This window comes from Miscanthus floridulus, chromosome 4 (genome assembly GCF_019320115.1).
Source record: "Miscanthus floridulus cultivar M001 chromosome 4, ASM1932011v1, whole genome shotgun sequence".
Lineage (NCBI taxonomy): Eukaryota > Viridiplantae > Streptophyta > Magnoliopsida > Poales > Poaceae > Miscanthus > Miscanthus floridulus.
In genome coordinates this window covers 123,387,661-123,415,044 of record NC_089583.1, presented here as the reverse complement: position 1 = coordinate 123,415,044, position 27,384 = coordinate 123,387,661, and the positions used below count along the sequence as shown (strand labels likewise).

Below are 27,384 nucleotides of genomic sequence, written 5' to 3'. Positions count from 1 at the left end.
CCAAATGAGCCACATGATGCTACTAACCATGTTGTTAAGATTGATATAGCTACCTCATGTGATGATTTAATTGATGAAAGCATTGAGCATGGATCTAGTAGCAAGGGCAAGCAAGTGGTTGAATGCAATGACTATAATGAGTATGTCAAGCTCAAGAATAACAATGAGAAGCTCATAAAAGATCTTGAAGAGATGAAAAGTCACAACACCATTATACTAGAAACTCTTGATCATGACAAAGGGGTGATCCTTGAGAATGAGAAGTTAAAAGAAGAAATCAAGAAACTCAAGGAGGAGAAGAACAATGATATTCTCAAGGAAGAGAACAAGAAGCTCAAGATGGAGAAAGAGCATCTCAAGGTGGGATTAAGCAAGTTTGCTAGAGGTAAGCATCTCCAAAGTGAGCTACTCATGAATACCGTCATGAAGATGGATAGAAGTGGCATTGGATATATGGCAAGTGTAGAGAAGAAGAAGGCTCAAGCTCAACACTAACAATCAAAGCCAAAGCCAAAGCCAAAGAGATGTTTTGAATGTGGACAAGAAGGCCATTTTGCTCATGAGTGTCAAACTCCACCACCACAACCCTTGCCCAAGCATGCTAGACCCTTTGCTTTCAATGCTCACTACATGCTTAGAAAAGATTCGAGTGGAAAGATGAAAGTCATGTTCTTAGGTCCCCCCAACAAGAGTAGGCCTAAAAAAATTTGGGTGGCTAAGTCACTTGTTGAGAAGGTGAAGGGCCCTCAACAAGCTTGGATCCCTAAAGCTTGAATCTCTTGTGTGTAGGTGAACTACAAGACCGGTGGAAGTCATTGGGTTATTGATAGTGGTTGCACTCAACATATGACCGGTGATCCTCGTATGTTCACCTCACTAGATGAAGAGGTAGATGGACAAGAGAAAATAATATTTGGAGATAATTCAAAGGGCAAGGTCAAAGGATTGGGCAAAGTGGCAATATCAAATGATCATTCCATCTCAAATGTGCTCTATGTTGCTTCATTGAGTTTCAACTTGCTATCCGTTGGTCAATTATGTGATCTTGGCTTCCAATGCTTGTTCACCGAGAAGGAGGTGGTTGTATCTAAGGTAGATGACAATCAAGGATATTCAATGGATTTAGATACAACAACTTATATCTAGTTGACTTCACCTCCGAAGATGCAAACTTGAAGACTTGCCTATTCACCAAAACAACACTTGGGTGGCTATGACATAGAAGACTTGCTCATGTTGGGATAAGCTCACTCAAGAAGCTTATGAAGAATGATTTGGTGAGAGGGTTGAAGAATGTGAAGTTTGAGAAGGATAAGCTTTGTAGTGCATGTCAAGCCGGCAAGCAAGTTGCAAACACTCATCCAACCAAAGCTTTCATGTCAACCACAAGAGTGCTAGAACTCCTACACATGGATTTATTCGGACCAACAACATACAAGAGTTTGGGAGGAAATCTCTATTGTCTTATGATTGTGGATGACTATTCAAGATATACATGGGTGTTCTTCCTTCATGACAAATCCGAAGTTGCATCTTGTTTCAAGAAGTTTGCCAAGAGAGCACAAAATGAATTTGAAGTGAAGCTCAAGAAGATAAGAAGTGACAATGGCAAAGAGTTTGACAACACAAACATAGAAGCTTATTGTAATGAAGTTGGAATCAAACATGAAGTCTCCGCAACCTATACTCCTCAACAAAATGGTGTAGTTGAGAGGAAGAACCGGACTTTGATCACTCTTGCAAGGACAATGCTAGATGAGTACAACACCTCCGAAGCTCTATGGGCGGAAGCAATCAACACCGCATGTTATGCATCCAACCGCCTATTTCTTCAAAAGTTCCTTGTCAAGACACCATATGAGTTGCTCAATGGGAAAAAGCCGGACGTCTCCTTCTTTAGGGTGTTTGGTTGCAAGTGCTACATCTACAAGAAGCGGCAACACCTAGGAAAGTTTCAAAGGCGTTGTGATATAGGTTTTCTTATTGGTTACTCATTGAAGTCCAAAGCATATAGAGTATTTAATCATGCCACCGGCTTGGTTGAAGAAACATATGATGTGGAATTTGATGAATCTAATGGCTCCCAAGGAGCACATGAGAATCTTGATGATGTAGGTGATGAACCATTGAGGGAGGCTATGAAGAATATTCTGGTGGGAGACATCAAGCCAAAAGATGATGAAGATGATGTACAAGTCTTTAACCAACCCTCTTCATCAAATGTACCACAAGATGGTGATAAAGTTGGGAGAGTAGAAAATGAAGATACTCATATCTCCCATGAGCAAGTGGTGGTACAAGCACAAGATGTTGATGCTCCACAACCTCCTCCTCAAGTGGTCAATAGAAGAAATACACCTCTCCTACAAGATCATCCACAAGATCTCATCATAGGGAGTCCAACAAAGGGGGTGATGACTAGATCTCAAAAACTTACCACATTTATTGCTCATCACTCTTTTGTCTCTTGTTATGAGCCTACCAAGGTAGAAGAAGCTCTAAAAGATCCGGATTGGATCAATGCCATGCATGAAGAGTTGAACAACTTCACTCGCAATGAAGTATGAAATCTTGAAGAGCAACCAAAAGGTGCAAGAGTGATTGGAATAAAGTGGGTGTTCCACAATAAGCAAGATGATCAAGGTGTTGTTGTGAGGAACAAGGCAAGACTAGTGGCAAAGGGGTTCTCTCAAGTTGAAGGTTTAGATTTTGGAGAAACCTTTGCACCGGTTGCAAGATTAGAAGCCATCCGTATCCTTCTTGCATATGCATCACATCATAAAATGAAACTATATCAAATGGATATGAAAAGTGCATTCTTAAATGGCTTTATTAATGAACTAGTCTATGTTGATCAACCTCCCGGGTTTGAAGACCCTAGATATCCTAATCATATTTATAGGTTGTCCAAGGCACTATATGGGCTTAAGCAAGCCCCAAGAGCTTGGTATGAGCGCCTTCGGGATTTCCTTATTGAGAAGGGCTTCACCATTGGGAAGGTCGACACCACACTATTCACCAAGAAGCTTGATGGGCATATCTTCATTTGTCAAGTATATGTTGATGATATTATCTTTGGATCATCAAATGAAGACTCATGTAAAGAATTTGGTGAATTGATGTCTAAGGAGTTCGAGATGTCAATGATTGGTGAGCTTACATTCTTTCTTGGTTTTCAAGTCAAGCAAATAAAAGAAGGCATCTTCATCTCTCAAGAGAAATACACAAAAGACCTTCTCAAGAGATTCAAGATGGATGAATGTAAGCCAATCAAGACCCCAATGCCTACCAATGGACATCTCGACCTAGATGAGGGAGGTAACTCGGTTGATCAAACTCTCTACCGTTCTATGATTGGTAGCTTGTTATATTTAACCGCATCTAGGCCCGACATCATGTTTAGTGTGTATATGTGTGCTAGGTTTCAGGCTAGTCCTAAGGAAACACATTTAATTGCCGTAAAAAGAATCCTTATGTATCTTAAGCACACGCCAAGCATTGGCCTTTGGTATCCCAAAGGAGCTTTATTTGTATTAATTGGCTATTCCAATTCGGATTACGCCGGATGCAAAGTTGATAGAAAGAGCACATCCGGAGGGTGCTATTTGCTTGGTAGATCACTTGTGTCTTGGTCCTCCAAAAAACAAAATAGTGTGGCTTTGTCCACCGCCGAAGCGGAATACATTGCCGCGGGTGCTTGTTGTGCACAAATATTATACATGAAACAAACTTTACTAGACTATGGAGTAGTTCTAGAGAAAGTACTCCTTTTGTGTGACAATGAAAGTGCGGTAAAACTTGCAAATAATCTGGTTCAACACTCTCGCACCAAGCATATAGATATCCGCCATCACTTTCTAAGAGATCATGTAGCTAAAAATGATATATCACTAGAAGGTGTAAGATCCGAAGATCAATTAGCGGATATCTTCACTAAACCGCTAGATGAGGCTACATTTTGTAGATTGCGAAACGAGCTCAATGTACTTGATTTTAGTAACTTCACAAAAAATTGAGCTTGTATTGTCCCTTGCATTCATTGTAATATACAACATGTTTAATTTGTGGAAATGCATATAGGGCTTGTCTAACATGGTTAAGATAACCGCCAAAAAGCGTGTGAAGAAGCTTAACCTTGGATCAAACTTGACAAGCAACTAGATTTACTTATAAGCATTACATATGCATGAATGTTGTTTTATCGTTTTGTTCCATTTGCCCTCTTGTTGCCTATTTTCTTAAAAAGAATTATAACCTAAGGCAAAATACTTTGAAAAATATGAGGGTTTGAGAGAGGTCACTCACATCAGTCCCAATTAGTGTTTATTTGGATCTTATTCAAGTTGGGACTTGATTGGGAACAGGCAGCGCGAAGGAAGGTTGAAGGTTTGCTTGAAAAGGTGCATCGGACGCTGCACCGGACGCTGCTGTCCAGCGTCCGGTCAGTTCACAGGAGGTGAACTGCTACTGAAGGAGTGACCGGACGCTGCGTCTGTGCGTCCGGTCAGAAAGGGTTCAGCGTCCGGTCGATCGGAGGAAGATCAAGTTGTACTGACCGGACCCTGCCTGCGTCCGGTCATGGACCACCGGACGCGTCCGGTCCCGATTCCAGAGGATTTGGACCTCTCTGGAATCGACCGGACGCTGGGTGGTAGCGTCCGGTCGCTACCACCGGAGTGTCCGGTCAGTGGATCTCGCGCGTCTTAAGGACTCTTTTCCCGTTTCCTTTTCTGTCGCGTTTAGGGGGTTATTTATCCGAACCTTTCTTCTTCCTTGACCTAACCCAAGCCGCCGCCATGCCCTAGCCCAAGTAGCCGCCGCACGGTTGCGCCGCCACCTTCTCGCGCCTCACCTCGTGCCCGCGCCTCCGTGCCCCTGCCTAGCCGCGCTGCCGCAGCCTCCCCGAGCCCGTAGCCGAGCCTCGCGCCCCGGCCTAGCGTGCCACCGAGCCCCGCGCTAGTCATCTCGGAGCACCGCTGTCCCACGCGCCACCACGCCTGCTTCGCTCCTCGCCGGCCTCCTCGCGCCCAAGCTCGTCGTTCCACCGTTGCCAAGGCTGCAAATCTTCGCCAAGTGCTCTTGCCCTATCCTCCCATTGTTTGGTAAGGCGAGTTTTGCGTTTCAATCTTGATCTCCAATTGTGACCTAGATCAATTCTAAATGCACTGATTCCCAATTGCATTCAGGGCGTTTGACCTAACCCTAGCCCGGTTCCGAGGATCCCCCGCGTGATATCTTATCTCTTCTCGGTTCGCTGATCGTCAGGTAGAAAGCCACTCGATTCAATTTCGCATCTACATTACTTTCTCTATTAGGATTTCGCATCTATTAGATATATGGTATTTATTTGTATATCCATCTATTCTATCGTGCAGCGAGTCGGTTCCGTTGTGTTTCGTCTAGCAGTTGGCAGTTAACTCGGAGCCAAGCTCGCGAGTAAGGATCGAGGCCAAGCCTCGAAAGCGGCAGTTTGACAGTTGATCTTCATCAGCGGCAGTTCACCATCTTGTCAGTTCAGATGGCTCGCACCAAGAATGTTGGTGGTGGCCCAGGTGATGATGATAGAAGGCCCCCGCCTCGCCAGCCAGCCGGATCTAAAGGCAAGTCAACCAAACAGGTAACATCCAAGAAGCGGAAGTACCCCGACGTAGAGACAGCGAGAGCAGTAGCTGTTGCAGAGGCTGTAGAGCGTGCCGAGAGAGGTGGCACCCGCAGCGGAGTTGTCATTGCAGATCAGCCAGTTTCACCCGCAATCAGAGCTGCGATTGAGGAGGTTGAGCGTCGTCATGGTAGTCCAGCTGGGACTGCCACGCTTGCAGGACGATGGGTTGCCATTGAGGAGGGTCCGTCAGCACAGCAGCAGCCCCCATCAGCAGAGCCTCAGCCAGCCTAGGAGACTCAGGAGAGTCAGGAGACCGAGCTGGCACCTCAGCTATGCCGCTCGAGTCGTACCAGTGCTGTAGTTCCACCGCGGCCAGCTACACAGCGCAGGGGTTCACGCCCTCTGCCCAGACCACAGGGTCCACCTCCAGTAGTTCACCTTAACCTGAGGGCCGCTACAGCCAGGCAGGTTCAGCAGCTGCGGTTTGTTGAGTTTGAGGTCTGGTTTCCCCCGAGGAGGGATGAGAGAGCAGCTGAGGGGTTCTACACGTCACTGCAGGAGGATTTCTACAATGCATATCTTAACAGTGGGGCAGTGTTCAGATCACAGAGGGTCTATCAGATAGAGTCCATTGTGGCAGCAGCCGGAGAGGGCATTCGACAATACTTGTCATATTTGCCAGGACTGTCAGATCTGATTGGACGGACAGGGATATATGTACCTTCTTGGGTCCGTCAGTTTTATGCCTCGCTCTACATCGATCCTCATCACAGATTCATTCACTTTGCCTTCAACGGCAAAGACTACAGAGTGACTAGTGGTAGAGCCAGGGAGATACTGAGACTATAGGAGCAGCCTGTAAAGATGCATGAGGTTTGCTATGGACAGCAGGGGCCTCCCAGGCGCCCTCATGGAGGGCAGGTGCCCCCTATAGATTTAGTGCGGCATTGCTTCAAGGAGCCTTTTGGTGAGGGGTCGAGCAGGAACCCCAGTGACTTGACTCCTACAGCGAGGATACTAGAGGCCATCATCAGGAGGACACTGCTTCCCAGGTTGGGATACAGGGAGGGCCTGACTCGCTTACAGCTCTGGCTTCTCAATGCCATTATGCAGATGACAATGTTTGACATCTAGGACCTCCTTCTTTCAGAGATGGAGGATACTATAGCTGAGGAATTCAAGGGTCGCAGGCAGCTTCCCTATGCTCACTAGATCACATTCCTCATCTGCAGAGTTGTGATTGATAAGCCCCCTGGCATGATGGATGAGTATACAGGTGCCACTACAGAGTTTCTAGCTTACAACCTGTCACAGAGGATCAGACACGCCAATCCTCCGGCACCTAGATAGCCTAGCCGTCGTCCCGACGTGCCAGAGTCCGCAGCTCAGTAGGACGAGATCATCAGAGGGATTGCAGCCACTGAGGAGGAGGAGCTAGAGGCACAGCAGGAGGTGAGTGAGTACAGTGATAGCTCTGACGACGACTATCAGCCTATACCTCAGATGCCTCCATGCAGACACGATGCAGAGGCAGGTAGCTCTAGTTTTGCTCCACCTGCTCCATAGACAGACCCCGCTCTCATTGCTATTCTTGAGCGGATGCAGCAGGATCAGACACGACAGGCACAGGAGACAGCTACAAACTTCGCACAGTTTCAGGCTCGTCAGGACGAGTTTCAGCGGCAGCAACAGCTCCTTCAGCACCAGCAGTTACTTATGCAGCAGCAGCTCATGGGATTCATGCAGCATGTAGTGACAGCCATTGGGATCCCACTGCCACAGACTTCGCCCCAGCTTGCACAGCCTCCTACCACTTCGACGACTCCAACAGTACAGCCCATCGGGCTTCAGAGTCAGGGACAGCCTCCAGCTCAGTTTCCTTCACCTCCTGTACAAGTGTCCCAGTGGTTAGCCTCATCTGGTGTAGCCCCACAGTTCACTCCTTATCACACGGGTTTCTCACCAGAGCAGACGTCCTCACTATTCATGCCTGAGTCGTCAGTCTCCAGGAGTCTTGGAGCATCATTCAGTGAGTTGACCGACATGCCTACTCTGCCTCACATGTATACTGCCGGTCCATCTACAGCCGCTCCAGCTATCATGACTACTCAGAGGCTCCCCTCGTCTATCGCCTCGTTAGATCCTACGACATACATACTTGCAGCTTCACAGGCAGCACCAGCTCAGACCTAGACCATTTCAGCGACACTTCCTGCTTTAGAGGGTCAGTCAGTTCAGAGCTCTGGGTTAGATGATGATGGCGCCCAGTTCCATCTTGCTCCACGTACTTCAGCGCCCGACTCGTCCGCTGCAGCCCCGCCGTCCGACCCTTAGGTTTTTGTGTTTGACGCCAAAGGGGGAGAGGGTTTGAGTATGTAGACTTAGGGGGAGCGAGTTTTAGGGGGAGCTAGTTATCTAGTATTAGCTTATTATATACATTTGGAGTTTTATTTGTGTGATACACTATTACTTATGCATTCGTGTGTTTACTTTCATGCATACTTTTATTTATATGTGATAGTGCTATCTACGTGGTTGTGATATTTGACATGTGTGACTTCTACTTTGCTTTATCTATATGTCATATCACCTGTGTAATGCTCATTTGTTTTTGCTTCCGTGTTTACACTTCGAAGCAAATGAGCTTTGTTATTTGTACTCATGCTTAATTCATATTCTTTGAGTACATTGTGTTGGCTTGGGTCATATAAGCGTGACTAACTCTTTTGTTCTTATTGACAAAAGCTTATATGAACCAAGCCCGTCAAAAACCTCACTCCATAACATACTCGAGGTGGTATTGTCATCAATCACCAAAAAGAGGGAGATTGAAAGCATCTAGGCCCCTAATTGGATTTCGGTGATTAATGTCAATACAAGATTACTATGACTAACGTGTGTTTTGCAGAAACAATTAAGTTAGGTCATGGTAATGGAGATCGATTGGGCAATCGAGGTTGTCATGCCCCTACGATGGAAATCGTTTCGGTTTTCAAAGGTTGGACGACAATGTTAAGGATAAGTAGTTCTAAGTGTCGATTGGAGTTGGAGAGACACTTAGAGTAGTTTAGGACTTTGTTTTTTTTTCCTTTGGCCATACTATGAAGGGGGGTATGAACGGGTAGCTTGACCTAGTTGAGTCCAGTGAGTTAGGTGTGGTGCACACTTATTAAAACTAGCTCTAGGTAGCTCCTATGAATGCCCAAGATCTTTTGGAGCAAACTTCATTCACATATGTTCGGAAGTTGGAAGTGAATGGAGGGTCAAACACTGACCGGACGCTGGCTCCGGTGCGACAGGACGCTGGCCGCAGGGTCCGGTCAGTTCATTTGACCGTGAAGATCAAGTCTGGTGTGACCGGACGCTGGGAGGTCATGTGACCGGACGCTGAGGGCCAGCGTCCGATCGACTCCAGTAAGGGTCCAGACTTGGGAAAGAGTGACCGGACGCGTCCGATCAGTATGACCGGACCCTGAGTATCCAGCGTCCGGTCGTTTACAGTAAGCATCCAAGAGCGACCGGACGCATCCGGTCGGTACTGACCGGACCCTGACAGCGTCCGGTCATCACTTGAAAACTGGTTCGCGGGTTGAACTGACCAGAGCGTCCGGTCATCACGACCGGAGCGTCCGGTCATCCCGTAGAGGCTCATAACGGTTCGTTTTTCAGGCTGGCTTATAAATAGAAGCTCCACTCGTGAGTGGAGTATCTTTTGCTCATTCCAACAGCTGAGAAACACGTTTGTGAGTGCCAAGAAGAGCAAGGTCCTAGTGAGGTGTTTGTGATTTGAGAATCCAAGAGAGTAGCCTCACTAGCAAATCAAGAGTAGCAAAGTGTGCATCCATCTTCTCATTAGGCTTCGCGTGGTCAAGTGAGAGTTCGTGCTTGTTACTCTTGGTGATCGCCATCACCTAGACGTCTTGGTGGTGATTGGGAGTTTGGTGTTCACCCGGCAGAGCTTGTGGGTGACCCAACTCAAGTTGTGAGCGGCTTTGGGTGATTTGCCGCGACGGAGTGTCGAAGAATCAACCCGTAGAGAGCACTTGATCCTTGCGCGGATCAAGGGGGAGCTACACCCTTGCACGGGTGCTCCAACGAGGACTAGTGGGGAGTGGCGACTCTCCGATACCTCGGCAAAACATTGCCGCGTTCCTTTCTCTCTCTATTTACTTTGAGCACTTACTTTGAGCATTTACTTTGAGCAATTCAATACTTGTTTTTACTTCCATAAGAATTGCTTGCTAGAGTAAATTTGGAACTTAGATTGAGAGGTTGTTGTGCATTAGTTTGATATAAACACTTTTCTAGGCACAAGGGGTTAATTGGGCTATCCGTAGGATTTGGTTATTGCAAGAAAATTTAGAATTAGCCCAATTCACCCCCTCCTCTTGGGCATCTTGATCCTTTCAGTGTCTTCTCCCGACTCCTCCTTTAGGCCTCTAAAAACATGCTCTCACAGGGAAGCCATTTTGCCAAACGGTTTACCAAAACCGCTTCAGCTCCACCAGTGAAACTGTTCGTGGAGCTGAAGTAAAAAAAAATGGCTTCACTAGTGAAGTGAAGCCCTGCCAAACGGGGCCTAAGTTCATCCCCGCTTCAACCACGGTTTCTGTTACATATATGTCAAAACTGCAAAGAAAGACACTAATATCAGTGACACATTTTGTAAGTAGCTAGGGCAAGCGGTGGTTTCTTTTTGTAGCCAGCCTTGCATATGAATCCTTATATATTTCAGTTTCAAATAAAGCTGGACTTGATGACTAAATATATTGTCAAATTCTATATATTTGGTTAATTAGTTGTTAACTACTAGGAGCAGCTCTTTCCAAATTTCGTCATCGATACCATCTCGAATTTGTCTCTGATCCAAGGGTACAGTAGCTTCAATTCGTAGCATCATCTTCTTAGCTATAGTCTGTGTGTATTTTATTATGAGTCAGCGGTGTACATGTTACGTTGGTGACTAGCTAGCGAGAACGTACAATAACACGACAGATCGATGCCCACAGCAACACGCTAGCTGTACTCCCTCCTACAAATTGATTGGTACGCCGTCTCATCAAATCGTCACTCCCAGCTTTCCTGTAATTAATTACTAACCGACGATACATGTCTGCTTATATATATGTCGGCCCATTACCAAGAAGACAAGCTACTACCCGATATTATAACAAGTCGTCTGATCTGATATATACGACGATAGACATGTTGCCGGAGAGCTCGATCGATCGATGTACAGGTGCCAATTGCATGCGTGTGTTGTGTTTAGACTTTATAGAGAGAGACTCTCACACGCACAAGAAATGATCGATCATCCACCGTCACGGTCCGATCGAAATGCCTCCCAGCTTATCTCGTCGATACGATAAGACAAGACAAGAACGAGCCCACCCGGTCTACATTTTAATTGATTTTAAGCTAACCCATCCAACTTGTGCTACCCCAAAACGCTTTAGGATTTTATAATCTACATGGGTATTAAAAATTTTGTGGACAAAATAATTACATTTAGATAACATAGATTGATTACCTTTACTATCGTTTTTCATGATCGATAAACTATAAGATATATTTATGATTAATATATTGCAGCATTTATTTTTACTTTAAATTTAACATTTTTTCATGATATCTTACATTGGAAATTTAGACATAGATCCAAGAGATGTTTTAGTTTATATTTTATAATAACAACAAATGTGGATATATAATTTAGATGCAACTTAAAGGGGTTAGTATATATATTATCTTTCATAATAGCATAAATGGGTAATTAAAAAGCTAACTTAGGGTTGTTTATGTTATTTTCATAATGGCAGAAATGAGCACTTCTTTCTTACAAAATAGACGCCTACACATATAGATTCAAACTTTATGATCTTTGACAAATTATTTTTCATTATTGAAATACAAACTTGATATGGCTAAATTTGTAATCAATTTTACTACTTCAATAACCATAATTGTATAATCATAAACAATATAGCATAAAACAAATCAATGGTTAAATTGTAGCTTGAGAGACCGTATCATGTCAAGCTTTGCTTTTATATACTGGAGAACAAGGTGGTGTATTCCAAGGGATTAAACTGTAATGCTTTTGTTATTGGGTCATACTTAGTGCCTGTTTAGTTCCCAAAATTTTGTAAAATTTTTTAAGATTCCCCGTCACATCGAATCTTTGGACGCATGCATGAAGCATTAAATATAAATAAAAAATAAAACTAATTACACAGTTTAGACGAAATTCACGAGACGAATCTTTTAAGCCTAATTAGACTATGATTGGACACTAATTACTAAATAACAACGAAAATGCTACAGTACCATTTCTCAAAAAAAATTCACCAACTAAACACAGTCTTAGATTTGCTCGGGTTGGTTGGAATTATTTTATTTGATTGTGCCATGACATGGTACGGTGGCCTATCGCCGCGCCGGAAAGGTTGGGACAAATTATTTCAAGAGTTTAAACTATATGCTTTTGTTATTTAGGTCATTTGCTCGAGCTAGTTTATTAGATATATGCCCGTGCATCATAACTCTAACTCAAGACCTCTAGTACTAGTAGGATATAATATAAAAAATAGGGTAATTTTTTCAGGAAGAATATAATATTTGAGGTCTACGCAGACAGCACCGACCCTAGAAGGATTTGTCACTAGGGCTCAGTTTAGATGCAAATTTTTTTGCAAAATGAATACTGTAGCATTTTCGTTGTTATTTGGCAATTAGTGTCCAATCATAGTCTAATTAGGCTTAAAAGATTCGTCTCGTGGATTTCGTCTAAACTGTGTAATTAGTTTTATTTTTTATTTATATTTAATGCTTCATGCATGCGTCCAAAGATTCGATGTGACGGGGAATCTTGAAAAATTTGGTAAAAGCCTAGCTAGATCGCCTGGTTGGAAGCGATCGACCACTAGTGTGCTGTGTGCGTGGGTGGGTTGGAAATAAAGGGCAAGCTAAGCAAATTTGTCTTTGTTATCTTCGTCGTTTGACTATAGCTCAGCACCCTTACTACTTTAATTTGGATAACATACTGGCACTCACGGTCAGATGCAATTGCATGCATGCGTGGATCGGATGATGTTTCTGATTTGTCTGTGAATCTGAGGATGCGCTGTCGCCCTTTCCTCTCCCGTCTCGTCTTCGTATCTTTTTCCCTTTTGATGTTGGAAAGCAAAGTGCACTCTGACTGATACTGCATAATTAATCTCACTAGCAGGTAGCAGCCAAAAATTAAAGGTCAAGTAGATCTACATGAAAGGCCTCGCAAGACAATTTAAAAAGAAGATTCTGTAAAGTAATTAGGTCGATCATCATATTGTCATGAAACTGGTAGACACGTCTGTGTCAGCTGTTAGGTAAAAGTCTCTGTTCGAAAACTTGCATTGTCCACCTGGGTTTTAGACGATCCCAGACTTAGTACAAGTGCTTATATTTTCGATTAACTATACTTTAAGTCATAGCAACATGCTCTCTCCATCATAAGGAACACTGAGCTAGAGTGCGTGTATGTAAGCATGTGTTCTGTGTGTTTTTTTTTTTGAAAAGATAAAAAAATGCTAGTAATTGTCGTACCAATCACTCAAAATATTCAATAACCAACGGCGTTGCAAACCCATGATAATCTTGGCTTGCAAACTTAACGGAGGTTTCACGTGTCAACGGTTTTGATCACGCGCGTTCTCGAATGTGGAATCTTAGGACGTGTTTGCTACCTTGGTTCTGCCAGGCCCGGCCTGACCGGCTGGTCTGGCCGTGGCCAGCCAGAGTCAGGTGCAAGTGATCGTGTTTGATTGCCGAGCCCTTCGGAGCCGAGTCCAAACGAGAACGTGTTTGTTTACCTGTACAAAGAGAGTATGGCTACCTTGCACAAGAATATGGTAGCTTTACCACCACAGCACTTCTCAATGGCATTTCATCGAGCAGGTGATGGGCACGTGCCAGTCCAGCGCCCAGGTGCAGTGGCGATCTTGGCGCGGCGGCGGAGGCACCACGCACGCGCGAGGCCGGCGTGGCGCGACTCGGCACGGCGGTGGCAGCGGTCAAGCGCGCGCGCAGCCGTCTCTGTGTGGCGGCAGTGACGGCACGCATGCGCTCTGCTAGGTGCGGCGGCGGCCACCAGGTCGGCCACGGTCCACTCGGCGGACGCCATGACGTGCAGGGTGCAGCGGCCACATGCTCTGCTGCACCGCCACGCTCACCAGAACCTTGCTCGGCGTCCTCCTCGGACTCCTCCCCGTATCACCACCGTCCGGGGGCGGGGACCCGGAACGGAAGCTCGCTGCGCTGACGCCGGCGAGCAGGTCAGGCAGCGTCTTGTTCCTCTGCTTCTGCGGCTGGTGGTGCCGCCCGTGGAACGACGCCGACCGCTGCTGAGCCGCAGCCACCGTCATCGCCTGCCGCTGATGCTTGCCACCGGAGCTGCTGCTCTTATTCTCGCCGTGCGGCGGCGCCAGAGGAGGCATCGCGCGTGCCGTGACTGCGAGCGCCGGCCGGCTGCAGAGCGGGGCTCTAGACGTCGATCGAGGCGATCGATCCGCTAGTGACGACTACGGACGAGTCACGTTCGGTGGTGGCGGCAAGGCTCGCGGCGGCCGGACGACGAGGCGGTCAATGCTGCACAGGTGAGCTCCGCACCGGAGGACGCCGGATCTCGCACGGAAGCGGGTGCGCCAGCAACTTCTTCGGAGGCCATGGCGGTGGTGTGAGCCGCACGTGCGCCGCGCCAGCTTGGCTGCAGCGGCGGAGGCCTTGGCATCGGCGGCGAGCGCGCACGACGTGCGGACGGACCGGCTGTGGGAGGTGAGAACACGGAGACGGCCGGGAGGTAACTCGAGCGCTTCGCCGAGCCGGGCCGTGGAGAAACGGAGGGGGAATTCATTTCCCCACAGTCAGGAGAGAGAAGGCTTTTTTTTTTTTTGCATCGAACGGGCCAGGCTCACGAGTGGGCCAATGACACCGTTGCAGCTCGGGAGCGCAGCCGGGCCGCTGGGGGTACCAAACACGCCCTTAGCATGCCGTGTTTCCAGGCTAGGAATTGCTGCTGTCTGACAGGCTGAGGCCCTGAGCGGTTGCTTGCTGGACCCACGGGCCCCGGGGTTGGGTCAGCACTGAGCACTCAGCAGTTGTGTGGGCCGGACGCCCGGGCTGGCGAGTTGGTTTGATTTCTCGTGCGCGTGGGGAGTTAGTTGCTTCTGCTCTGCTCTTCTGTGGACGACCGCACACATGGCAACACAGGAGGAGCTAACCAAGCCACTCTAATACTCTATGCGTTTGTTTGTTTTGACTCTGTACGTACACTACAGCTACAGGTTTATTTTCATCTTATCAATCACTGACAAGATTTTCATACCACAGACCGACTGAAGAACCTCAACCACCTTTGATAGGACTACATTGCCACACGTGTATCGCGCTCGCGCGTATCGGTAAATTCAGTAACGCTAACGTGAAGTAAAGATAACCAAGTCTTTCAGTTTCAAACAACAACCTAACACTAACAGGACCTCTTCACAATAAGTTTACTGATACAGAATCAAACCGATGAGCGGTAAAAGTAAAATAAATGGCTGACTGAGCTATTTCGCCCTTGCAAACGCCAAATCCAGAAGAGTGCGGAAAAACTCGTGGGGGTACACGGGCGGTTCCTCTGCGAGTGCCTGCGATTCATTGCCACCATACATTATCATAATGTAAGTTTTTTTTTCCCGTTCAAGTGCTGCTGCTGCCACAGCAACAACAACAATGGGCAGATAATGCAGTTTTTCTGTGAGCCAGCCAGAGCTAGCCCTTAGCTTACTTGGTGGATCAGCACGGTGGATGGAGTCATCCCAGGTACAGTGTTGACTTCGATCAGCAGCACCTGCATGCAGGACCAAGCATTGGGAACGAGGCGGCTAACTTACTACCACAATATCACAACTAGGAGTAATAATTATCATCTTCATTTGAGCACAACATTTAACATTCATACCTCCCCGCTTCGCACGTTGACAAATGCATCAATGCGCGAGAAGCCTTCCAAACCTAGAGCGTTTGCCATGATCTCGATACTCTTCTTGCACCTCTGCAGAGCATCCTCGCTACAAAAGGCAAGCCAAAAGATATGCTCACAAATGATACTAGTAAGGCATGATGCTGAGATGAATCAGGGGGCAGCTGGTGTGGTGACGCCGGCAAAAACAGAACCGACATGTGAGTAAGCTTCTAGAATCTAGATTCTGTCCAGTTGAAAATTCTACTGTTATTTAAAACAAAAAGGGGAAACTGGGAATAGTCATAAATAAGTACCCCATAATTGTTGTAGGAGGTGGTGTCAAGTTGATTCCAGTGCCACCTGAAAAATAAAACACCTCAATCATGTTGCGAAAAATGGCTTAGAGGGCCCAGCGATAAAACTTAAATGTATATAAGCTAGGACAGAAACGGTTAGCTATATTATGTTTGATGCTAACAACGATATGGAGAAGGCACACACGATGTTCTACAAGAAATTATTTTCCCTAATCTGTCCCAAGTTAAAGTTTACCACAATGGCATATTGCATTTCCATGCCATGCCAACAACTATTTAAACAAAATATCAAAAGACACACTCACAATAGCAACTCCTGGTACAACTTTATTTGTGAGATCATAAATAAATAAGGAAAATAGTACAAACTACAAAGTATGCATGATACTTACCTTGAAATTTCTCCTCAAGAGATAAAATATCACCACTTTCTTTCACTGTGATACTTGGATTTAACGAGTGCATTTGTCCGCGCTTGCCAACTACACCAACAGTTATTTCAAGCCAGTCATTTTCACCCTTCCATACCAGATGGCGAGCATTACCATTCTCCAATTTATTTGAAATGATAATTTCATCCGTTTCAATAAAAGGCTCAAATATTAGTGACTCTGGAGGAGGGACTGGCATCTCAATTACGCCATGTGCCTATAAAATATAGCTTAGTGTTAGAAGTGTGTCTGACCACTGGCAGACATAGTTCCTCGATTGGCACAAAAACATGGTTAGGTTGTCTTTGGTACCCTGGACAGGCAATTAGCAGGCAGATGCTGAAACTTCCTCCTCAATGCATTTGTATAGACTTCTAGGTCCTCTGGACAGCTGAAAACAGAGTGTGTTTTCTTAATGATCCATGCATAAAACAAAGATGAGATACATCACCGTTAAATAACTAAAACACTGGACTAGAGTTAAGTAAATTCTTACCACAATCTTGCTACACCAGTCGAGCACCCGTCACGAGCTGGTTTCACACATACTGTTTCAGTTCGTAGTTTTGCTTTAAGTTCATTCCAGATATCAACAAGAGATGACTTCAGTACTTCTTCTGTTGCTCTTACATCCTTTGGAATGGTACGGACTCCATAACTAGCAAGCTACACAAGTAACACAAATACTGTTAACTTCTTTGGCATGGTCACAGTGGACAGAATTTTTCAGTGAGCAAATGTTGTGTTACTAACAAATTGATTTAAGCTGTTTCTGTCATAGTGACATCATGGAATATCATTCTATATTCATGCTAGGAAATCAATATTTAAATACCCATAGGAACCCGTAAAAGAGTAAAAGTTACAAAAGGTTCATACATGGTCAACAGCAAGTGAACTTGCAACTTTGTCAATGCATGTTCTAGAAGCTATTGGTCCTGGTCCTGCATGACAAGAGCTTTTACATTCTTTAGTTTGGCCACATACAAATACTCGCTATATATAAGCTAAAAGTGAACCTGTGTAAGGAACTCCTGCAGATTCCAACAATGTCTGAATGGTACCATCCTCTCCAATGCCACCATGCACTACATATAACACACAAGACATGAACACCTAAGAAAAAAAGAAACAGTAAGGAACAGATGTATATTATAAATGCAACAGTCAGTCGAAAGGCTCTCCATCTGTAATAGTGTCATTACTAATTATATGTTTGGTTTAATTTAAGAACAGGACCAATATGATTGAATAATTGGCACTTGACAGAGTACATTGATTTCAGAAATATTACATGCAATGCATTTCTGATCGTATTGTTTTGCAATAGTTAGAACATTATACAATAGCATGCATAGAAGTTCGATTAGATTAGTATTTTTTGGAAAATACCTGCTATAAAGACTACAGCTTCAGTTTCTTTTACATGGTTGATCCACTGTTGCAGAGAGTATTTGATAGGTTGTTCATAAGCGATGTCAAAGCCCGCAAACCAATCATGTTTGCTCAATGCTGGCCCAAGTTCATTCATTACTTGATCACGCAAACGTTTTGTTATTTTAACTCGTTCTGGCTCAGTTGCCTCAACACATGCAGCATGAACTTCTTCAGTGGTATGTCGTAACACTAATGAATATCTGCCACATAGAGTACGCCAAGTTTAGTCATTTTACCAAGTAAATGTTATGGTGCATAACTACAATATTATCCAGAAGATCCAATGAGATGCAACACTTACGGCAACGTCCAAACTTCTCTTGAACTGTCACTGAAATCTTGATCATGGGAGGAGAAATATCCATTTGCAGGAGCAAGCAAACATGGTGTCACATCAAGCTGAAAGCAACAGAAGTGAAAAAAATCTAAAATGTCAATGCATGAAAATAGAACATAGCTACCTAGGCAACAAACATGGTATCGTATCATACAGTTTCAAGATAATGGCAACAAATTCTAGACCAGCATGGCGAGAAATTTTATAAACACAATGCGGAAGCACCAAGAAATGAGAATAGAAACACAATGAATATGCAAAGTCAAATATTTGAAAGCAAGAGATCTCACATCATCAAAACCTTGGAGATTAAGCCAGACATTGGTACCACTCATAAGTGATACTTGCCGCTCTGAAGTGTCCCCTCCGAAGATCACAAAAACCTTCTGTCTTGATGTACCTTTGTGGATTGCTTCTACTTGTTTCGATGGTTGTAGTTTTCTGGACAAAGCGGTCCAAGCATTATTGCATGGAACAAGAGAAGGGAATCGCGAGCAAGCATGCTGAACAACTGTACGAAGGATTCGAGAGTGAGAGAACCCAACCTGAAAAGTGTTGTTTTTGGTTCTGAAGTTAGTAACGAAATTAAGCATTATGAGCACAAAAAGTATTTGCATGATACTTACTTTATGTAACATCATGATAATGAGTATAAAAACCTTTAGCAAAACTAATTATACTGCATATCATACCAAAATACAAATATCCTCAATGGTTGACAGTATGAAGAAAAGATGCACTGATAGCAGGGATGATCATGTATGCTATTTAAATAAGAATTTCTCCAGAATCAGAAATCAGAAATGCCAAATTACAATGTGTGTGATGCCATATTATTATTACCGCTGAAGCTTGTTGGAACAAAAAGCTGGTTTGCTCCATCCCACTTATCTGTTACAGAGAATACAACAGGTATCATGCACTAGAAACTGCAAGACATGATCCAAACTTGAGAACAAAGAGCAACAAGAGTATGCTTACCAAATTAATATCCGTGAAAAGAACAGTTCCATACTTGGTATTTCCAAATTTTTCACTATTTTCAGCTGAGGGTAAAGAAGCAACAGGAGAAGGTAAAAACCAACCATCTATCCTTGCATAGTCATGCAGGCCAAGGCGACGAAATAAAAGAGAAATTCCTTGTCTTATACAATCTATCACCTCTGCCGGAAAACGTGGAGGCGAATGATAAGCAACCTGGGAAGAGATCAAAGAATGCTTGAATTGATTTTTGTGTAAACAAACCAGGCTTGTGAAAAAAAAGGAATTATTTGACCGAGGCCTTGACACAGGAAGCTCTATAAGTTTGTTTCAAATGAGTCAGAAGGACTTAAGAAGCAGAGATCAACAGAAAGGAACCGATAGTTTTGCACAAATGACCCCTAGAACTTGTATTTTAGTCTGGGCTATATACCTGTCGACTTGGAAGGTACTTCTTGCGGTAGTTAAATATTGTGTCCTCCTTGGTATCACTACTGTTGGAGTACTGAAGCTCAACCTGCAAAACGGAAAGGAAAATAAAATAGGTTAATTCAGGATCTCTAACACATTTAATTTAAACTTACCAATACATAACAGCATATTTCTTTTGTCCTAAGAGGACCATCCAGAATATTTGGTCAAGTTGTTACAATGTCTCCAGCATGAAAGAATAAAAGAGATAAGCAAACGAAGATATGTATCATACTTCTGTTGGAAGCAGAACAACAGGCTCACTGTTGTTAGCAGTCCCTACATCAACCACGATGGCTGTAAACTCAGTGCCCCCTTCAAGGAAAACCTCTATGATAACTTTATCATCAATTCCCTGTCAATCAGCATAGGATTTCAGGTCTCAAAATTACTACTGTGTTTAACTTGAATGATTCCAGAAGTATAGTAGAAAGTATTCTGCACCTCTGAAATAATTTTCTCAGCTTTATGGGCAGCGTCATTCACACCATAAGCAACAACCACGCCAATGCTTGACCCAGCCCTTGTTGGTTTGACCTGTGCAAGCACATCAGAAGTTACCCCTTCACCAATCCAACCCTGAAAACAATCTTTACTAAAGTAAAACACTATCACTTACAATCACTTTGCCATTTTCTTTGTTCAGATTGACGGTTTGGAACCATGCTTCTAACTCCAGCTTAGCCAACTTGTCCTTCTGCTTTGTCATAGACACAATTGCAGCATACATGATCAGGTCACCAGAAGAAGAGCATCAGAATTAGTAATCACACTCCCATTTTTTCTTAGCTATTGTGGTAATATTGTGACAGACAAGAAAATCTTTTGTTCCTTTTTCCAAGTATTGATTAAGATTCAGTCCACTGGAGGAAGCAGAATAATTAAACCAAAACTTATTTTCAGATATATGTAGCATAAAAAAAACATAGTGCCAAAGATTCAAAAAAATTGACTCTCAATGCCTGTTTCTCAACTAAATTACATATCATGCTCATTAAAAAGGGTGTACCCAGTGCAGAGAGTTCCCGCTCTGTGCGGGGTCTGAGGAAGGGGGTCAATGGCAAGCCTTACCCTCGCCTGTGCAATGCGAGGAGACCGCGACTCGAACCCGGGACCTTCCGGGCCTGTGCAATGCGAGGAGACCGCGACTCGAACCCGGGACCTTCCGGTCACAGGCTGTAAGACTCTACCGCTTGCACCAGGCCCGCCCTTCTACATATCATGCTCATTAATAAAGATAAAGATAGTGCATATCACAATGAGGGCACTATGAAATGACAAACAAGCCTTACCTCCACAAGAAAGTTTGGCACTGTTAAGAAACCTTGTGCATTGAGCTCAAGCGATGCATTATGCTGCAGTCATGTTCAAGACTAAAATCAAGAACTGGATAAATGGATCCGCTGACATTAAATGAAATTACAAGTTACAATAGCGAAAAAACAAGATATTGATGGACACATCACATTTCACAGAGCATCTTTAGAAGATTGTACATTGTAGCAATACTTTTAACCTGATCACTAGATAACATTTCACAAACTCCACTTGCTCAATACATGGAACATTTTGTCCTAGTAAGTTCCACAATATCCATAATCAGCAAACAAGTTTCACGAATAATACTAGAACACTTTCCCATCAATTCAGAAAAAGCTGGGGATGGTACTGAATAGTGGTCTTGCATCCAAGTATGCAATTACATAGAAGGATGGTAGGGAGAATTTGATGACATATCTTGTCAAGAGCAATCTTGAAAGAAACATACAATGTACCTTGTCAAAAGCACACTGGCATTCCTTAGAGGGTGTCCCAACAAATGGAACATTTGCTTTCTCCAAAAGATCCTGAGTATTTCAAAGAGATTGCGAACATATGGATGTCACACCCACACATATTAAGTTAACAGGAGGTAAGCGTGTAAACAGCGGTCAACTAAGAGCCATTCAAATACTATAGCTAGTGCAATGCCAAGTGAAACTCAGAATCAACAAGCATGAATCGATATCTTTTACTTGTAAACCAGATTTCACTGGTAAGAACAAACCTGAATGCCACCATCTTCACCAAATTTCCCATGGATCACTGGGAAGACAATGTCAACATTAGTGGCAAGATGCTCCGCAAAGTCAGATAGGGAGTCAAATCCTTGGGCTAAACTGCAGAAGTGAAGCTTAAAAATGAAAAAAAAAAATTGGAATGATAATATTAGCAAGGAACAAAAATTGGCTGTCAACTGGTTTACCTTTCAAGTTTGAAGTCAAAATCCGAAGGTGTGTTGGAATATAGCTGTGGGGCAAAACATGTGAAACAGTTATTGTACTCTAACTGAATATGAGTTCATAAAGTAGCAACTAGCAACCGAAGTACATGTCTCAAACAACTTTATAAAGGATAAAAGGCTTTGTCATTTGGGTACTAGTTTCAGCAAAACAGAACATGCAATTGTTCACCCAAATTCAACCAAGGGAACCTTTATCGTATTACAGTGTATTGAAATTGGCTCGAGTAAATGTAGCTATCCCCAGTGGAGGTGTATGAATCCATATAAGTAACTATTCCCAGTGGAGGTGCATGAATCCATATAAGCTGAGCACCTTGGAATCGCACAAAGCTTGAGCTGGCCACAGGGAGTTGTAAATAAAGCTAACAAAAATTTGAGGCAGTTGTGTAGCTAAGCTGAGCAGAGCTTGATTCCTCCATCAGGGATCTCTCTAATACATAACAAACAAGCAACTAGGGGGAGTTGCTATAAAAAAATTGTGCGTGACCAACTCAATTAAAAAAATGACACAGACAGCACAGCCACCAGAGTATATTCAGCTTACATATAGATATTATAGTATTAACAAACAAGAGATTCCGAGCACGTGAGGTCACCTGCGCAGGAGAAATTGCGAAGGCCTTCATGGCACAGTCAATGTAGTAGCAGCGGACGACCAAATCCTCTCCCTGTATCGGACCATGACAATTACTATATATCATCAGCATTCAGCAAGGAAGTGACTGACTGACTGGCACTTCCCACATTCATCAAGGGGAAAAAGAAATACTAAGCAAGGAACACGAGTGACGAGACAGCACACAGGCGCGAATGGTGATGGTGCACACTATACAGACCGCATGCAGTTCAACGTACTACTACTTGTTCCTAGCAGAAATGACGAGTGAGCTCAGGATGGATTCCGGCTGATGATCACAGTAGTCGGTGACTCCTGGCGGGCGGCGCAGACCCGAAGCCAACACGCAGTGAATTAAGTCAAAGCAGAGCACACTAGTGTGATAGTGTCACAGAAAATGTAGTGTAGTTCAAAAGTCAAAGCAGCGGCAGCTCCAATTCAAATTCCCAGTAACGCGTCGCTATGTATCCGGTCAAATTCAAACCCGCGCGCCACGAACGGCAACGGTATCAGACTATCAGTATGAAGAACAAGCGAGGCGAAACAGACGCGTGCAATACCTGGATGTGATCCAGCACCGAGCGCGCGGAGTTGAGGGAGACGCCCCTCTCGCCGGAGGGCCCGCCGCAGACGAGGCCGACGCGGAGCGGCCTCCCCTGCTCCCCCGCCTCCATCCCGCGCTGCTCGTGGTCAGAGACCACCGCGCGGAGGCGGAGAGGAGCGAGCCCTAGTGGCGGGGACGAGACGATCGCGTGGCGCGGCGCGGCGAGGGCGCGGAGGTGGCGAAGGGTCGGGGAGGAAAGCCGGGCCCGGGGCAGGGGCAGGGGCAGGGTTTGGGGACGCGACAGCAGCATGCGATGTGATGCGGTGGGAAGGGGGTGGAGGAGCGGGGCGGGCAGCGATCGCGCTGATGCGGCCGTCTGCCGTGGAGTTGGTGGTGGTGGGAGCGGGAGTGGGAGTGGGAGTGCGGGAGAGCGATGTGAAGTGCGGAAGGCGTGGCAGCGCCCATATCCCTTTTTGTAGCGGAGGAAGGGGCCGGCGCCGGCTTGTCGTCTTCCCCTGCCTGCCGCCGATGGCGCGGCCGTCTTCAGATGTTTCTTTCGCCACCTCCATCATAATTCCAGTTTATTGGCAGCATACCATTATTCTCAGTCTCAGGTCGTGGCTCGTGAGTGCAATGCCAAAGATGCATTGTCTGGTTTGTGTCATCCATCCGAATAGGATAAATTAAATAAACTACTCTAGTGAGTAGTAGGAGCAAGTAATTGAAACACTTGCTCACGACAAAAGTCTCACATTGTTGTTAATCCATGGATTTTAGTTCCGGACGGCAATTGCGTGCCGTCTTATGATCACGATGGCCTACCTCTCTCTCTCTCTCTCGCTAGGCTTAATAATGGCCCATTTTAAACGTACTAATTTCACAGGGGGGAAAATCCTTTAGTTATTTTTTCTCTAACTTCAATCAAGCCATTGAAAAATAATACAAAAAAACACCTACATAACAAAATTGGTTCTGCTAAATCCACCAGAGAAAAATATGTTGATACTATATTTATTCAGCATTGTGTATGTTAATATTATTTTCATATAGACTTGGTTAGTCAAAATCTATATAATATTGATTTAGGGAAAATGATAAATGAACCTACATTTGAATACAACCAAACTATCACATACAATTAAAATCCATTAAGCAAAACTCAACTAACTATTTATTTCAACATGCAAGCTATGCAACTAGGCAATGCACTATCACATAAAATTAAAATCCACTAGCACATGCAACCGTAATGTCTACGTCATCAAGACACATAAGCATTTTGTTGTCCACGTCATCGTACCACGCAATACAATAATCCGCAATTCCCGTGACAACGCGTGGCCTATGCTTCCAGTGTACTAAAAATAGAAGTGTCGAACCAATATATATAATTAATAATTGACAAAACAAACAAAAAGACTGGGAAATTAAATGCTACAGTAGAGTGGACATATTAGTGGGCTGGGCCGGGGGTCATTCGCTCAAGCACAAGCACAAACAAAGGGTCCAGTCCAACTGATGCATGGTAGTGATCCTGGAATGGATGGTCACTGATCGATCAGTGCGTCCTGCCTTGTTGCTCCTGCGGCAGCAATCCCGGGATGAATGGCACCCCGAACTTGGGGATGAACTGCTGCCCCTGGATGAAGGTCTCGACGGTGAACTCCTTCTGCGCCTCCTCGTAGGTGACGGTCTTGATGCCTCCCCACTTGGCGCGCTTGCTCATGTCGGCGCCGGCGCCGCGGTTGTCCACCTCCGCGTAGAAGAGCGTCTCGAGCCCGAAGTCGCCGTTCCACTCGAGCCAGCCCTTGGGGTCGATGAACCCTCCGATGTCGTTCTGGATGTAGAGCGTCCGGGAGTACTCCTTCCAGGGGCGGGCCAGGTAGGTGGGGATCTTCCCGCCGGCGTCCGCCTTGAAGTCCGGGTGCGGCTCGATGGTGCAGTTGTGCAGCACGGTGCCGCCGACGGAGCGCTTGTCCCGCCGCCCCTGCGCCGTGATGATGTTGGCCTGGTTCGCCATGGGCTTCCGGGGCTGGATGAGGCAGTTCTGCAGCACCACCTGGGAGTTGCCGAAGATGAAGTCGATTGTGCCGGTGACACGGCAGTCGCGGAAGAACTGCCGCTGCGCGTGCGTGTACAGCGTGTCCTGGTAGCCGTCGAAGGTGCACTGGTAGAAGACGGCCTGGTCGCTCTGCACGCGCAGCGCCACGGCCTGGTGGTTCTCGGCGCCCGCCGTGTTCTCCACCCGGATGTCCCGCATGAAGAAGCCGTTGCCGATGGCCTCCATGGTGGCCGTGTCCTTGGTGGTCAGGTTCATCTTGAAGTTCTTGTTCCCCGTGATGATGGTCTTCTCGGCGCCGTCGCCGATGAAGGCCACGTTCGTCTGGGGCCGCGCCACGGAGACGTACTCCTTGTACGTGCCGGCCTTCACGTACACCACGTACAGGGACGGGTTCTTGGGCGGCACCTTGGCCAGCGCCTCCTTGATCGTCTTCACGTCGCCGCTGCCGTCCGCCGCCACCGTCACGTTGGGCTCGAAGTCCGGCGACCCGGCCGGGATGGCGGCGGCCAGGAGCCGCTGCCTGCCGGGGTCGGCCTCCGACACCCAGCTGGGCGTGACCTCGCCGTCGCCTCCCAGCAGGCGGCGGCCGATGCTGAGCCCGCCCAGCGTGTCGGAGAACTGGTCCACGACGGCCAGGATGTCCTCCGTCAGCTCCTGCGACGCGTTGAGCGCGTTCTTCATCTTGGCGGAGGCCTCGGTGGAGGTGGCGTTCATGAAGCCGTCGAGGCAGGTGTCCTGGTACGTAAGCGCCGCGCTGAGCCACGTCTTGAGGTCGTCCACGGCCTTCTTGAAGTTGGTCATCTCGAAGCCGCCCAGCTTGTCGAAGGAGGACTTGAGGTCGTCGATGGCGTACTCCAGCAGCTCATTGCAGTCCTTGAGCGCGCCCGACGTGCGCTGGTCGTTCTTGAGCTCGTTCAGCGTCGCCGACTCGCTGATGGCCTTGTGGATCTTGTCGGAGGTGACGCCGAAGATGACCTTGGCAAGGTCCGACGGCGAGCTGGCGTTGCCGGCCGCCTTGGACAGCTCCGCCTCGCACGTCTGCTTGTAGTCCGTCGGCTGGCAGAAGGCCTTCACCGACTTGACGGACATGGACAGGTTCTCATCGCCCTCGCCCTTGCTGGAGTTGCCCTTGAAGGACACCACGCACACGGCGGCGACCACCGCCACAACCAGGACGGTCGACGCGCCGATGATAGCACCTTTGCTCATTTTGATCAAATTTGATTGGACGATGGAATGAAGAAGAAACAAACTAACTAATTTAATGAAAGGTGCATGTGTATGCGTGGATCTATCGATCAATCGATCGATCGAGCTAGTAACTGGGGAAGGGAGGGATGGCCGCGGCCTCTTATAGCCAGGAAGGCGAAGACCATGGCTGGCCGGCCGTTGATTGGTTGCATGCATGCATGCGGATACGGGAGGAGACGATCGACCAACGCGGCGAGGCCAGGGGAACGCACAGCCCCACGATACAATTGACGGCGGTCCTTGCATTGCATATGCCAAGCGTCAAACCACCATCATTTCGCTTCAAAAAAAAAAAGGTCAAGCCGCCATGCAATAGCATGATGATTATATAATAATTACTACGTTCCGTCATCTTAATAATACTCCTATATATACGTTTTCATTCTCATGCAAGTATATATGTTGTCCTTTGGTAGACGCTAGCTGCACAGCCAATCTATATATAGTATACTGTTTGGTATACGGCCTAATAAGTAAATGCACACGCTTGGACACGCCGCCATGTAATCCTAAGCACACGTGTTGTGCCACTCTCACTGTAACACAATCTATCTTTGCCGACACTTTTTAGTGTAGGGCCTTGTTTAGATTGCCTCAAAATTCTAAGTTTTTTCACTCTCTCTCAATCACATCAATTTTTAGACGCATGCATGGAGCATTAAATGTAGGTAAAAAAAACTAATTGCACAGTTTGGTTGTAAATCACGAGACGAATCTTTTGAGCCTAGTTAGTCCATGATCGGACAAAGTTTGTCAAATACAAACGAAACGTGCTACAGTGTCCCGATTGCAAAAATTTGCAATCTAAACAAGGCCTAGGCAAAGGATACCTTTTTCGACAGATAGCCTCCCATCAAAAGTTTTATCAACAGTTTAGAAACAGGTGCGTTAAAAGCAGTTCGTGAAAGTTTTCCTGACAGTTCAAACAATCGCCGACAGTTAGGGTGTAGCCGAATGGTATACCTACACCGACAGTTGAAACTTTTCCTGACAGTTAGACCTACACCGACAGTTATCTCTTTGCCGACAGTTTGTGGGTTGGCGAAACCATTCCCGCGACATGTTT

The 27,384-nt window shown here is 45.7% G+C and overlaps 2 protein-coding genes across 2 annotated transcripts; both read right to left on the bottom strand.

Moving 5' to 3' along the window:
* Positions 1-15,040: 15,040 nt before the first annotated feature.
* Positions 15,041-23,405, bottom strand: LOC136550619 (uncharacterized). The gene is made up of 24 exons (XM_066542258.1): positions 23,022-23,405; positions 22,442-22,513; positions 21,807-21,850; positions 21,609-21,720; positions 21,337-21,408; positions 20,854-20,916; positions 20,181-20,258; positions 20,006-20,098; positions 19,797-19,916; positions 19,524-19,607; positions 19,091-19,306; positions 18,953-19,000; positions 18,400-18,654; positions 18,074-18,171; positions 17,728-17,972; positions 17,355-17,423; positions 17,215-17,279; positions 16,832-17,001; positions 16,648-16,726; positions 16,297-16,552; positions 15,902-15,947; positions 15,585-15,693; positions 15,411-15,473; positions 15,041-15,270 (listed from the first exon to the last, which is right to left on the bottom strand). Exons 1-24 carry the CDS (start codon positions 23,313-23,315, stop codon positions 15,190-15,192), a joined length of 2,832 nt encoding a protein of 943 aa, XP_066398355.1. The 5' UTR covers positions 23,316-23,405; the 3' UTR covers positions 15,041-15,189.
* Positions 23,406-24,376: 971 nt separating this feature from the next.
* LOC136550620 (probable pectinesterase/pectinesterase inhibitor 21) lies at positions 24,377-26,276 on the bottom strand. The gene has a single exon (XM_066542259.1). The coding sequence runs from the start codon at positions 26,274-26,276 to the stop codon at positions 24,564-24,566; it is 1,713 nt and encodes a 570-aa protein (XP_066398356.1). The 3' UTR covers positions 24,377-24,563.
* Between the last annotated feature and the right edge of the window lie 1,108 nt (positions 26,277-27,384).